Raw genomic sequence first — 13,905 nt, forward strand, 5'->3', positions numbered from 1 at the left:
AATTGTCAGTGTCAGTACCCCTTCAGTTCCCTCCACCAGGGATCACCATCCACACAGACGCGTCCTTAAGCGGTTGGGAGGGTATTCCCAGGTCAAAAAGGTTCAAGGAACTTGGTCACCTCAGTTCAGTCAGTTCCATATAAACGTACTGGAGGCAATGGCAGTGTTCTTGACTCTAAAGAGGTTGCGCCCACAAGTACTCCCACATAAAGCTAGTTCTGGACAGCGCAGTGGTAGTACATTGTATAAACAGAGGAGGCTCCAAGTCACGTCATCTAAATCATGTCATGGTAGCCATCTTCTCCTGGCAGACAAGTTCAGTTGGCTCTCTCCTCCACTCACATAGCTGGAGTGAGAAACGTCATAGCAGACGCGTTATCCCGATCAGTGCCCTAGAGTCGGAATGGTCACTGGACAACAGTTCGTTCAATGGATCCTTCAAAGAGTTCCAGGGCTACAGGTGGATCTCTTCGCATCTCAAGCGAATCACAAACTGCCGTGTTATGTAGCCCCCAACCTGGACCCTCTGGCCTATGCCACGGACGCCCTGGCTCTAGACTGGAACAACTGGAAAAAGATTTATGTCTTTCCTCCAGTGAATCTTCTCATGAAAGTTTTAAACAAACTCAGGACATTCAAGGGTCAAGTGGGCTCTAGTAGCCCCAGACTGGCCGCCAAGAGCAATTGGTATCCCCTAATTCTGGAACTGGGCCTTCGTTCCTCTTCGGATCCCCAATCCCAGGCTCTCCCAGTCAGTACAAACGAAGACTGTGTTCGCTTCCTCAGGGATTCTCAAAACCCTAACTTATGGATTTCATGAAGTTTGCGGCAAAAAGAGATGCGAATATTGACCCTCAGAATATTCTCTTCTTGGAATCCGATAAAAGGGATTCAACTTTGAGACAGTATGATGCTGCTGTCAAAAAGTTAGCAATCTTCCTGAGAGAATCAGATATTAGAATCATGACAGTTAATTCAGCTATATCCTTTTTCAGATCCTTATTTGAAAAAGGTTTAGCAGCTAGCACGATTACGACAAACAAGTCAGCCTTGAAAAAGATATTTCAATTTGGGTTCAACATAGACTTGACAGATTCCTACTTCTCGTCTATTCCTAAGGCTGTGCTAGACTTAGACCTTCTGTAAGGCCTACGTCAGTTTTCATGGTTCTTAAACGATGTTCTAAAACTGGCTTCAGAAACGATAATGACACATGCTCGTTTATAAGCTCTTAAGAAAAACCCTGTTTTATTAAGCTTAGCTTCAGGAGCAAGGATTTCAGAACTGTCGGCTTTATCCAGAGATCCGGGTCATATTCAATTCCTTCCCACAGGGGAAGTCTACTTTCTCCGGAACGTAGCTTTTTAGCAAAGAATGAAGATCCTTTGATGAGGTGGGAACCTTGGAAGGTACTACCCTTCCACAAGATGTATCTCTTTGCCCAGTTACAACCTTACGAGCCTTTCTGTCCAGGACCTCCTCATCCTCATCGGGTCCCCTCTTTAAGAGGGAAAAAGGTGGAACTTTATCCATTAAAGGCATCAGGCAACAAAATAAATCCTGTACTTTATTAAGCAAGCCAATCCTGACTCTTTCCCGAAAGCACATGATGTCAGGGCAGCCACCTCAATTAATTATTTCCAACATATGAACTTTCGATGAGTTGAAAAACAAAAAGTATACCGGATGGAAATCGCCGACAGTGTTCAAACGTCATTACCTTAAGTCCTTGGAAGCTCTGAAATTTTCAGCAGTAGCAGCGGGTAACATAGTTCCCCTGACTCTAGTAATTTGTAGTAGAAGATTCAGTCCTCCTTTTCTACCTGCCTCCACCCAACAGTTCGTCTATTCCTGCCGTGTTCATTTACATTCACCTTGTGTCTTAGCTGCTTTTATGATGATGTAGTGGGTGCCCCTTATTTTTTTGCTAGGGACACTCACAGATGATTATAGATATTGATCTCATGGATGGTACCCCCTTATTTTTATTGCTAGGGGATACATCTTATTTATAATGGTTACGGGTTTTGTATATTAAGTCATATACATTCCTTATATATATCATTATTGATTACTTTGTTCATTTGATTATTTTAATTGCTATTATATTTCTGATACATGCCTTTACACAGATACCATTTTGTTACATGTAAGCCCATTTTACCCTCTGTACATATGTAAATTACCTTATGATAAGAAACATGATTAGAATTAAGTGTAATTCAAGCATATTTCTATTTTTGTATCACTGTGTATTTGTATCTTTTTAGCAATTATATTCTTTTTATATTTATTTTCTCTTTTATTTGAGACCTATTCTGATTTATTTTATTACTTTTGTTTACAATAATTGTGCTATTTCTCTGGTACGATTTCGCGCAGCGACACGAGCTGAGCCCAGAAAAGGGATTTTGACGTAAGGAAAAATCTATTTCTGGGCGATTGGCTCGTGTCGCCAGCGAAAATCCCACCCTACCCATCCCTTCGCCCAAGATTGTCTGCTAACTTCAGGATGGCCACCAGAGGCGCAGCAGTCGGGCAGCATGGGATGGAGTAGTAGTAGTACGAGCTGCTCACTCTGTGGGTCGGCTCTCTCATGGGAGGTTTTTTGTAGTGGGAGATTTCTATTGGCATTTGGCTCGTGGTAGTGGTCTCACTCGCTAGTGTTCATACCGACACCCTCTTGGAGGGTGAGCGAGTCAGTTACACTGACCTTTTTCTTTATTTTATTTATTCTCTGGTATGTGTTAGTACATTTACCTAGAAATAATAGATTAAAGGATATTTCGTGGCGACACGAGCCAATCGCCCAGAAATAGATTTTTCTTACGTCAAAATCCCTTTATTGTGCAGGTGGCTTTATGCATTTTTTCGTTGATTTCAGAGTAACTGTCATTACTTCAGAATGTCATAACCAGTGACGGATGTCTTGTATTCATACATGCTAAGCAACTCTTGTTATGCTAAGTTCTCTCACTAACCACATGGTTAATATGCAGTATCACTTTAGCTTGAGGCACTTACTTCTCATGCTACTCAACTTCAGTCTGCTTTCTGAGAAGAAGGCTTCGCCAATAAACCTTCACCTTCAAATGTATCACAGAAACATGACAGGAATTCTGCAAGTGTTGTTTTAGAAGGGGAGGAGGCTCTCTCCTTTTTTGTTCTTTACTTTATGCATTTAATCAATATCTGAGAAAATCTTGTTTGCCGGAGTGTAAACTTTTCCTCACCTTCCTTCTCCTTGGATTGGGTTGCAATTACCTGTATTAGGGTTCCCCTTCAATAACTGATGAAGTAAGGGTTCTCACACAGTTCCTTTTAAACTAGGCTTACCAAAATTTCTCTGCAGTACCCTCAAGGTTTTTTTGTAGGACTGAAATATTATGTTTCATTTCAGTTAACCTTTGTGTGCTGAAAATGACTGTTAATAACTTTCATTGTTCCTATATTTCATTTTGAAAGTCCAGTTGTCATCCATTCATTGCTGTGGAATTCCTTGAATAATAACATTCATGCTACCAAATCCCCAGACTTCTTTATCATCACCTTTTTTAACCTAACTTGTTAGTACCTAATTTCCTATACAGACAGTCCCTTGGTTACATCGGGGGTTTGGTTCCTGAGGCACGACATAAGCTGGAAAATGGCGTAAGCTGGAACACCATACACATATTAAAAATTTTCTGAAAATGAGCGCCTTATCCTTTGGTTATCTTGGAAACTTCCAAATTAATTTACCTTGCTTCTGGTGAGGTGTGCATCCATAATCTTGTAGAATTTCCTGCAAAACTATCTAAAAAATGTACAAATATTGCTCAGTCGCTTACAGTGCACTGTAAAACAGAAAAGATGTATGTACTTCGGAACATCCACTGTAACCCGAAACAGATTTTTTGATGAATACATATTTGAAAAGTTCCATGAGCTCAGAACAACATAAGCCAAGACTGACATAATCTGGGGATACCTACAGTAATTCAATACCCTTATGGCACAAAAACCAATTAAATTTTTTCCTTCATTCTAAGAGGGGAACTTAAGGATTATAAAGTTTGGATTATGCCATTTCAGCTTTGTTCAGACAGCCTTTCGATTAATCAGAACAGAATACCCATCCACCTTCTTGCCCTTCAGACTCTTACTTAATACATCCAGTGACTTTTCCAGTTATGTTTCTGGATCTTAAACCCCATCCTATGCTTCATACAGGACAGACATCCTATCCAGCATGTCAAACTCATAGTGTAAAGGTCTGTATTCTAATCACCTTCTGATATAAGTGTTGTATGAATACAGGAAGATCAGGGTTAAGTATTTTATCATTTGTACACCTTACGTGGAAGTCTCTTACTCCCCTCTTGACTGAACAAGAATTATTATCATTAAGACTGAAAATAAGTCATTGCAAAAATAAAACATCCACTGAATGGAATGTTACAGTGAAGTAAAGAAAGTCTTTAGAAAAATCTAAGGCATTACTGCTTGACCCTGTAAAGTAATATTACAGTCTTTTTAATGGTAGAAAGAATTGAAGATTTTGGGCACTTGATAGCATGGTTCTTTGAAAGAATGTTGATGGTGATTCTCTGACGGCAAATCCCACACAGTGGATCATGTGTCAGGTACTTATTCCACTTATGTAAATTTCTAATTGAAGTTGAGAATATGGAAAGTGATCAAACAGAATGTTTTGTTAAGTGTTTAGACTTAAAATTACCATAGTTGGAAGACAGAACCTTCACTCTAAGCTCTCTTCCAATGATGATTAAGACCATGGGAGGGGTAGACATGTAAACAGAACAGTAAATATATTCTAAAAATAATAGAGCTAATGACCTGAAGTTTGTTGGTCTAATGCCTTCATGCCTGTTGATACAGAAAGTCTTACAAAGCATTACAGTAGATGATATGTTTTTTCCCAAGAGTTGGACTTCTTCCTGAATCAGGTGAGAGATTGGGGTATGCCTCATTTGAGGACCATCTCTAACTACTGCATGAAAAGTATCGTGATCTTCAAGGTAAATTATTGAGAAGTCATCCCTTCTTATCAGTTTGATAGGAACCAGTAAGGCCGTGGGTTGTATCTACAAACCTTAAAATATTCCTTAAAAACTATTCATTTTGATACTGTACATTGTCATTGTTAATGCTTTAGACTGAGTTGGCATTCAAGTTATTCTAGATACTAAGTTAGTCATCAATTCCAGTTTCATGTACCTTCAAGGTTCTATGATTAATTTTTGTTACTTATAACTATACCTATGGGTATAGGATTCAGTAAATGTATTTCATGAGCCCATAAGATTTTGTTTTATTTTTGCTGGATATCTGTCTTATTACTTGTGGTTTTTGCAGAGTGTTCCAGTGTTCTTATGTTTACAAAATACGCTAGGTGCAACTCTGTATCTAATGGAGATTGCCCCAAGTTTCCGAGGTGGTGCTGGTCCTGTGGCACTTGCTGCAAGCTTGATCACTATAGGTTCAGCTGTGGCAGCTGTACTGGCAGACATCGATATGACAGTATGCAAAGATGTGCATTTAAGTTCAAGATGTTGCTGGTTATTCATAATTGCAGATATAAAGGCAAATGCCACAAAGGGAAAATGAAGCAACGGAATTGGTTGCTAGACCTTTCAACACGGTCCTTGGTTGCTAGTAAAGGACCGTGTGTCAAAAGGCTTAGCAACCACTCTGTTGTTTCACTTTCCCTTCGTGGCATTTGCCTTTATTTATGCATTCATCATGTTCTATATCTTTGTGATTCAGTTATAAATAATTGCAGATATTTGTAGATTTTGAAAAAATGTAGTCAGTATAGTGTATTTTTTAAGTACAATATCATACATACAATTTTTTTTTTCAGTTTTCAGATTCCCCGTATTTTTGGATGTTGGTGTATTTAGCGTGCATGGCCGTACAGACTCTCCATTCCAAAATAGCTGACGCTCGTTATACTGATGTTGATCGTTTATACTTTTCATATGTTTTCAGGTAGGCTAATTCATGTACTACAAAGTAAACCTTCATAGATCCAGGCTAATTGGAGGTGCCCTTCTTCCCTCCTCCTTTGCTGGATCTTTGCAGAGTTTATCATTACTTTTACGAGATAGGATGGATGAGTGACTCAAATTCCTCCTATTGATTTCTGTAGTATTCTGCATTTTCTCACATTTGGTTGGAACAGGCAGTGTATTTTATTTTATTTTTTCTTTAATCCTTAATTCAGGTGCTTGAAATTTTAACTGCAAATACAATACCATATTTCTATTAATTTTTTTAAAGTTTATATAATCTCTCTTTCTTCTAGTTACTTTTGGTTGTAAATGAGAAACAACACTATTCTTACATGGTGATCTCTCATTGAATGTATCACTATTGATGAAATTAATATAAAGGTAATATTATAGGTTTTCATGAATTTTGTTTTTAAGAGAGATAAGAGTTTAAGTCTCCCTTACTGCGAGATCCATCTCCAAATAGTTTCTGTGCTTCTGATTCACATTTCATATGAACTGTCTCTGGATATTTTCTGTTTTGATACAGTTGCCATGTAGCTAAGTGGTTCTTCCATCACAAACCAATTACTTTGCATTAGCCCTTGTTTGTTCACTGCCTCCATCCTTCGTCACTGGGGAATCCATACCTGGTCCACTTGATTGAGTATGGTCCAAGTCCATTTCACGCCCTTTTTGGTGCAGACTGAGTTACTCTTGAGTTTTTAGTGCCTTGTACTTGGTCTCAGTCTTGCTTCCAGTAAAATGGATTTGCTACAATTCTTTTTTTCAAATTAATTTTTCATTCATTTTCAGTTATGTGTTTACATATAGGCAGTACCCAGGTTATGGTGCTTGGCTCATGGCACCATTAACCTGATTTTACGGTGCTGTAACCATTTTTACAGTGCCATAACCCGGTTTTACCATACCATAAGTGTCATTTATTCCAATTATTATTATGATGTTCCAGTGTATGGCATTTCTCAGGTTACGGCGTGCCACTGAAAACGGAACCCCCACCATGAACCAAGGACTGCCTGTCCTCTTTCTTGGATGGTGTATAAGCATCTCATTTAATGTCACAAATGCCACTAGAGATTTCTCTGGCAGTTCTAGGTCATTTGAAGGCATGTGTGCGTCCCTACCTTCTTAAGTTCACAGCTTGTATAAGTGTTAGACTTTTATGAAAAGCTGTTCTGTTTGCTGGTTTCATGTTTGTTTAGTTGGTATAAGTATTTTTTCCTAGTTTTTGCTGTTTACTTTTCTTCTCACTGAGTTAAGCATGTATAGTTAGTTTGGGGGTACAGTGGACCCCCGTATTTGGGACTCACATTCACAGATTTCCTCTCTCGGGAACGTTTCCCCCCGCATTATTCGCGGAAAATTCGCGCATTTGCTGTATTTTCTATGAGAAATATCCACAAATTCCTGGTTTTTTTAATAAATTTTTTTGTGTATAAAACTATTAAAAAAAACAGTATGAAAATTTTTAGTGTGTTTTGTTTTAGTTTTAACTAACAAAATAGGCGTGTTTTTTAGCGTTTTTATGGGGGTTCCTAACATTCATGGGTTCTAACTATTCACGGGGGGGGGGGGGGGGGGGGGGAGGGGGGGGGGGGGGGGGGGGGGTTCTGGTACCCATCCCCCGCAAATACGGGGGGACCACTGTAGTGTTATATTTATACCAGTTATTAGTAACTAATTGTGAAGCATTTCATTTTCTTAGCATATATTTTGATTAGTTATACTTCTCTCCTATTTTGCTTTTTTTATGCTTGTTTCTGATTATGGTTTGGTTGTACAGGCAATCCCTGGTTACGGCGGACTCGGTTATTGGCAGTCCGGTTTTACAAGGCGCCAACAATAAGGGGAGGGTTTTGACGAAGGAAAAATCTATTTCTTTTTGGGTGATTGGCTCGTGTCGCCCTATGAAAGGATCCTTAATATCATTCTTTCTAGGTAAAATTAATCTAAAATTACCAGAGAAAAACAAAATTAAGAAAATGTCAGTAAAACTGACTCGCTCACTCTTAAAAAGAAGTGTCGGTATGGCAATAGGGTGCGAGTGGGAACACTACCACGAGACCATTCACCAATTAAGAACTTCCAATCAGAATCCCCACAAGAGAGAGCTGATACCAACGGGCGATGCGGCGGCGATACTACTACTACTAGAGGACGCCACGGACAACAGCGCCCCTAGCGGACATCCTTAATCTAAAAACATCTTGTCCTGCAGGGGGGGTAAAACAATACAGGGTGGGTTTCATAGGGCGACAACGAGCCAATCACCCAGAAATAGATTTTTCCTTCGTCAAAATCCCTTTTCTGGGCTCAGCTCGTGTCGGCCTATGAAAGAGTACCAGACCGAAACAAGACAAAATGGGAAAAAGGACAAATGCAAAAGCAGTTTGTAAAATGAGGGATATAATATAAGTAAATCAATTACAACATAGAAACTAAGTACTTAAGTCTAACTTATACTAAACAGTAACATAAAAGAAAGTTAGTAATGTAAAGTACTTAAAATTACAGTAAACACAGTAAATTATAATAATGCAGTGTAATTTTAACAAAATAGATTTACTTAGATAACTTATTTACAAAATATACAAACACATTGTGTCCTACCCTAGCATAAAAATAAGGGTAGGTACACTGAAGTACATACAGTACAAAGTGTGGATGTCCCTAGCAAAAAAATAAGGGACAATCCACTAATATGATTTCAGCGGCTAAGGCTAGGATATCCGAGTAGCATGGCGATAGGGTGAGGCATGTAGGATGAGGTAGGTAGAAAGGAGACCTGGATCTGTACTACGACTACTATCAGCAGTATCAGGAGAAACAATGTTTCCCGCTGCTACTGCTGAAAAATTTTAAAGATTCCAAGGACTTTAGATAATGACGTTTAAAGACTGTCGGAGATTTCCATCCAGTATACTTTTTAAGATCCTCAAAGTTCATATGTTGAAAGTAATTAATTGAGGTGGCTACTCCCCTGATGTCATGTGCTTTTGGGAATGAATCAGGATTGGCTTGTTTAATGAAGTAAAGGATTTGTTGTCTACCTTTTACTGACAAAGTACCACCTTTTTCCCTCATGAAGAGAGAACTTGAGGATCTTGAGGATGTACGAGATAGAAAGGCTCTTAAAGTTGATACTGGGCAAAGAGAAGGGTCTTGCGGAAGTGGGATGACTTTCCAAGGGGCCCACCTTGCAAGAGGATCCTCATTTTTAGCCAAAAAACTACGATCCGGAGCAGCAGAACTTCTCCTGAGGGGAGGAATTCCACATGACCCGCATCTCGGATAGAGCCGACAGTTCTGAAATTCTAGCTCCTGAAGCTAGGCTTAATAAGAATAATGTCTTTCTAAGAAGCATTATGAATGTACAAGACGAGTTGTCAGTATCTGAAGCTAGTTTGAGGACATCATTTAAGAACCATGAGACTGTAGTAGGCCTTTGAGAAGGTCTAAAGGAAGTCTAGCACAGGCTTTAGGAATAGACGTGAAATAAGATTCAGTCAGATCTATCTGAAAACCTAACTGAAAGATCTTCTTCAAAGGCCGATTTATGAGTAGTAATAGTGCTAGCTGCTAAACCTTTTTCAAACAAGGATACTGAAAAAGGATATAGTTAGATTAACTGTCATGGTTGTAGTGTTTGATTCTTTCAGGAAGGATGCTAATTTTTTTAACAGCTGAGTCATATTGTCTAATAGTTGACTCTCTCTTATCTGATTCTAGGAAGAGGATATTTTGTGGATCAATATTAGCATCTTTATTAGCCGCAAACTTCATGAAGTCCATAAAGTTAGGGTCTGAAGAATTCCTGAGGAAGCGAACACAGTCCTCATTTGTACTGATTGTGACAGCTTGGATTGGGAATCCGTTGAGGTCGGAGACCCAATTCCAGAAGAAGAGGATACCAGTTGCTCTTGGGCCAGTCCGGTGCAATCAGAGCTACTATTCCCTTGAAAGTCCTCAGCTTGCTTAAGACTTTCAAGAGGAGATTCACTGGAGGAAAAAACATAAATTTTTTCTCCACTGATCCCAATCTAAGCGACAGGGCGTCCGTGGCATAAGCCAGAGGGTCCAGGTTGGGGGCCACATAGCAAGGGAGCTTGTGGTTCGCTTGTGAGGCGAAGAGGTCTACTTGGAGACCTGGGACTCTCCGGCATATCCACTGGAATGACCCGTCGTCTAGGGACCATTCTGATTTCCAGAGGGACTGACCGGACAAAGCGTCTGCTATCACATTTCTTACCCCCGCCAGTGAGTGGCGGACAGATGCCATTTGTGTTTGTTTGCTAGGGCAAAAGATGGCTATCATGACATGGTTCACATGCTTGGATTTGGACCCTCCTCTGTTGATGCAATGAACTACCACTGCACTGTCCAAAACTAGCCTTAGATGAGACTTTTTCGGGGGAAGCAGTCTCTCAAGGTAAGAAATACTGCCATTGCTTCCAGAACGTTTATGTGGAGCTGGCGTAATTGAACTGACCAAGTCCCCTGAACCTGTTTGAACTGAGAATATCCCCCCCCACCGGACAGGGAGGCATCCGTGTGAATGGTTAACACTGGAAGGGGATATTGAAGGGGTACCCGCTTGGCTAAGTTCTTTACTTTTGACCATGGACGGAGTTGATTGCGAAGGATCTGTGGAATTACTGACACTTGTCTCGAGATTTGGCGTTTGCTCTCGATCGCCAAACTCGATTTATATCTTTTAGCCTTGCTTTCAGGAGGATATCTGTCACCGAAGCAAACTGAAGGGACCCTAGGATTCTTTCCTGGCTTCTCCTTGGTGTTTGTTTGCATTTGAGAAATTGTCTGACAGATTTTGCTATTTCCTTCCGTTTGGCCACTGGAAATTGACAGATTGTGGGAAGACAAATCCCATTGGATTCCCAGCCACTGAAAAACGAGACTCCGAGGGGTAAGTCTGGATTTTGTTTTGTTTATCTGGAACCCCAGATGTTCCAGAAAGTGAACTACCTTTTTGGTGGCTTTGAGGCATTCCTCGACTGTTGGTGCCCAGATCAACCAATCGTCGAGGTATGCTGCTACCATGATTCCCTGAGTTCTCAATTGCTGCACAACCACTTCTGCTATTTTCGTGAATACCCTGGGGCTACATTCAGACCGAGGGGCATCACTTTGAATGAGAATGTCTGATTTCCTAGCCTGAATCCTAGGAATGGGCGGAAGTGTCTGGCTATAGGGATATGATAGTATGCGTCTGTAAGATCGATGGAGCATGTGACGGCTCCACGAGGAAGTAAGGTCCTTACTTGCGAGAGGGTAAGCATCTTGAACTTGTCGCAACGAATGAAAGAGTTTAGCTTTGACAAGTCTAAGATTACCCTTCTTTTGTTGAGCCTTCCTTGCACGCTGAATAAGCGGACTTGGAAATTTTAGATGCTTGACTCTCGCAATAGCTCCTTTCTGAAGGAGTTTCCCTCCGCAAAATCTGTTCTTTTTCAAATTCCTTTGATGGTATTTGGCGGAATGATTTGATTGGAGGAGGATCTTTGATCCAACTCCAACCCAATCCTTTGGACACTATGCTCTGTGCCCAATTGCTGAACCCCCACCTGTGACGGAAGAGGAAACAGTCCCTCCTACCTGGGGAGCCTCATTGTTGATGGGCGGGTTGACCACCACGCCCTCCCCTGAACTGCTTACTCCTTGTCGCCCTCCCTGCGCCACGCTGGCGAAAGTAGCCTCTCGCCCTACCTCTCGATTGTCTATTAAAGGGAGGGTAGGCCTGACCTTCATACGTAGGGTTGAAGGCCGGCGAGAGTGCGTAGGAGGTCGAAGGTTGTGACTGAGGAGACAGCAGGAGGATGGGCTGGTTCTGCTTAGAAGTAGAAGGTTGTCCCTGTTGGGTAACCGGGACGGCCTGAACGAATTGCTGCTGTTGCTGGTGTTTCTGGTAAGGCTGGAACCTTTTACCAGACTTCTTTGGTTTCTTACCAGCAGTGGGGACGGATTCTTGCTTCCTCTTAGATGAAATACCCCACCTAGCTCTAAGGCTCTGGTTGAGCCTAGCCGCCTCGTGGTGTACTTCATTTACAGTGGACTCTGGGAAGAGATCCGCTCCAGCCCCACATGCTAGAAGCCAGGAGTCTATTAGGCTCGTGCCTAATAGTGCACTCCTGCAGAACGTGCTTTCGGCAATTCCTCCTAGCTTGGAAGAAGTCGAAAGCATCCGTCTGAACTGTCTGAAGCTGGGATTTGGCCAAGATTTTAAACAAAGGTTCCGTGCCATACGAGAGAGCAGCCATCTCTGTTATAATCAGCGAATTGAGGGACCTGCCAAACCTAGTTCGCGCGTCGAACTCCGCCTGAATCAAGGAATCAGCAGCCTTGGGAGCTTTTCGCCGAACTGGTCCATGGCGCAGTCCGGTTTGAGCTTACCAAGCGTGAACGTGGCTGGCAAGTTCTCCCACAATTCTAACCAAAAGCTGGGAAGAGCGGAGAAGTAGACTCTGCCTCCCTTAGCTGTGGCGGATGGGCTCGTCCTTGAGGACTGCCTGAAGAGTCGTCTCTACTATTTTTGTAGCGAACGGAAGAGAAGCCCTCCTCTTCCGTCGCAAAAATAGTGAAAGGACTCTTGTAAGCCTGGAGCTTGGTGTTTGTACACTCCCAGTCCTCAAGGAAGTGAACCCATTCACGTTGAGCATGATCCCTACTGTAGAGAACATTCTCCCTAGAGATCTTGTCCTCCCTAGTAAGCGCCGATAGGTCAGCCTAGCATAGCCAATGAAAGGCTGCGTCAAACCCGGAGGATAAAACTCGAAGTCCTCAATCCTTCGAGTTCCACACTCCATAGAGAAAGCTGGTAGTGAGTCATATGGTGGCAGCTGGAAAATACCAGCACTTGTTACTGGGGAGACTGGAAGGGGGACCTGAGAGAGCCCAGCTACTCGGTCCTCATTCTCTCTAACTCTGTTAGAGAGATCTTGGATGGACTGGCCCGATTGAGACAGAGTGCTCGACAGTTGTGTGAACATCTGCTCAAACTTTGTCCCCAGGGCGGAGACTTGAGAGCCGACCAACTCACCCACCTGTTGCATCACCACTGCTGAGAAAGCAGTGGGATCAAAGGTGCTGGGTCCCGCTACTCCAAGCCGGCGTTTACCGGGAGTGGAATTGGCGGGTAGAGGTAGGAGGCGGAGAAGGCATTGGCTCGGCGGAGGTCGACGTACTGGAGCGCGAGTTCTTCGCCTAAGAAGACTTGCTTCTAGAGCTCTTCGAGTAAGAAGAGCTCGGCTTGGCCTTCACGCGTCAGCATAAGAAGTCGAAGACTTCTTAGTGAAGAAGACGAAGATGACTTCTTAGAAGTCGTCTTAACATAGGGTCTTCGGTTCTCTCTGTCCCTTCACCTTTGGGGGTACAGAGAGAGCAGGGTAAGAGCGGGTAGGGGTATCTTCAGCATTCGCCCACAAAGCCTTGGAAAGAAGCACTTGAAGAAGGGACAGGAGAAGATCCAGGAGCGCCCAACGGAAAGACCTTGGGCACGACACACCTACCTCAACCAACAAATCCTCCGCACCTACCGCCATAGGCTCAATGTTAAGGTCCAGGGTAGCGACGTCCGGGACCGACTCTGTGTGGCCAGCGACGAAAGACTGCTGCATCTCTTGCTGGATGGAGGCTATGAGAGGAGCTGCGGATAAGGGGTCAACATACCCTGTTGACTTGCCCCCGGGGAAGATCTGAACGGCCAGCTTCTTGTCTAAAATGTAAGGCTGGCCTTTGGCGGCGTTCTTTCCGAAGCCGCCTACCCACGCTTTCAGGGTTGCAAGGGCGACCTCCCTCACACCAGCAGCCTGAAAGGAAGGCGAAATGAGCTTCTAATGGCGGGATGGGGTTAACAAAACTTATGTCTAAA

General features: G+C 42.4%; 1 protein-coding gene across 2 annotated transcripts in view; it reads left to right on the forward strand.

The window, feature by feature from the left end:
- Positions 1-13,905, forward strand: part of LOC135205367 (transmembrane protein 241-like) — a 261,462-nt gene that overhangs the window by 213,624 nt on the left and 33,933 nt on the right. For both annotated transcript variants that reach the window (XM_064235857.1, XM_064235858.1), the window contains exons 4-5: positions 5,359-5,523; positions 5,867-5,994. In XM_064235857.1, coding sequence (XP_064091927.1) covers positions 5,359-5,523; positions 5,867-5,994 — 293 coding nt within the window. The remainder of the gene's footprint in view (positions 1-5,358; positions 5,524-5,866; positions 5,995-13,905) is intronic.

Source organism: Macrobrachium nipponense, chromosome 49 (genome assembly GCF_015104395.2).
Source record: "Macrobrachium nipponense isolate FS-2020 chromosome 49, ASM1510439v2, whole genome shotgun sequence".
Taxonomy (NCBI): Eukaryota; Metazoa; Arthropoda; class Malacostraca; order Decapoda; family Palaemonidae; genus Macrobrachium; species Macrobrachium nipponense.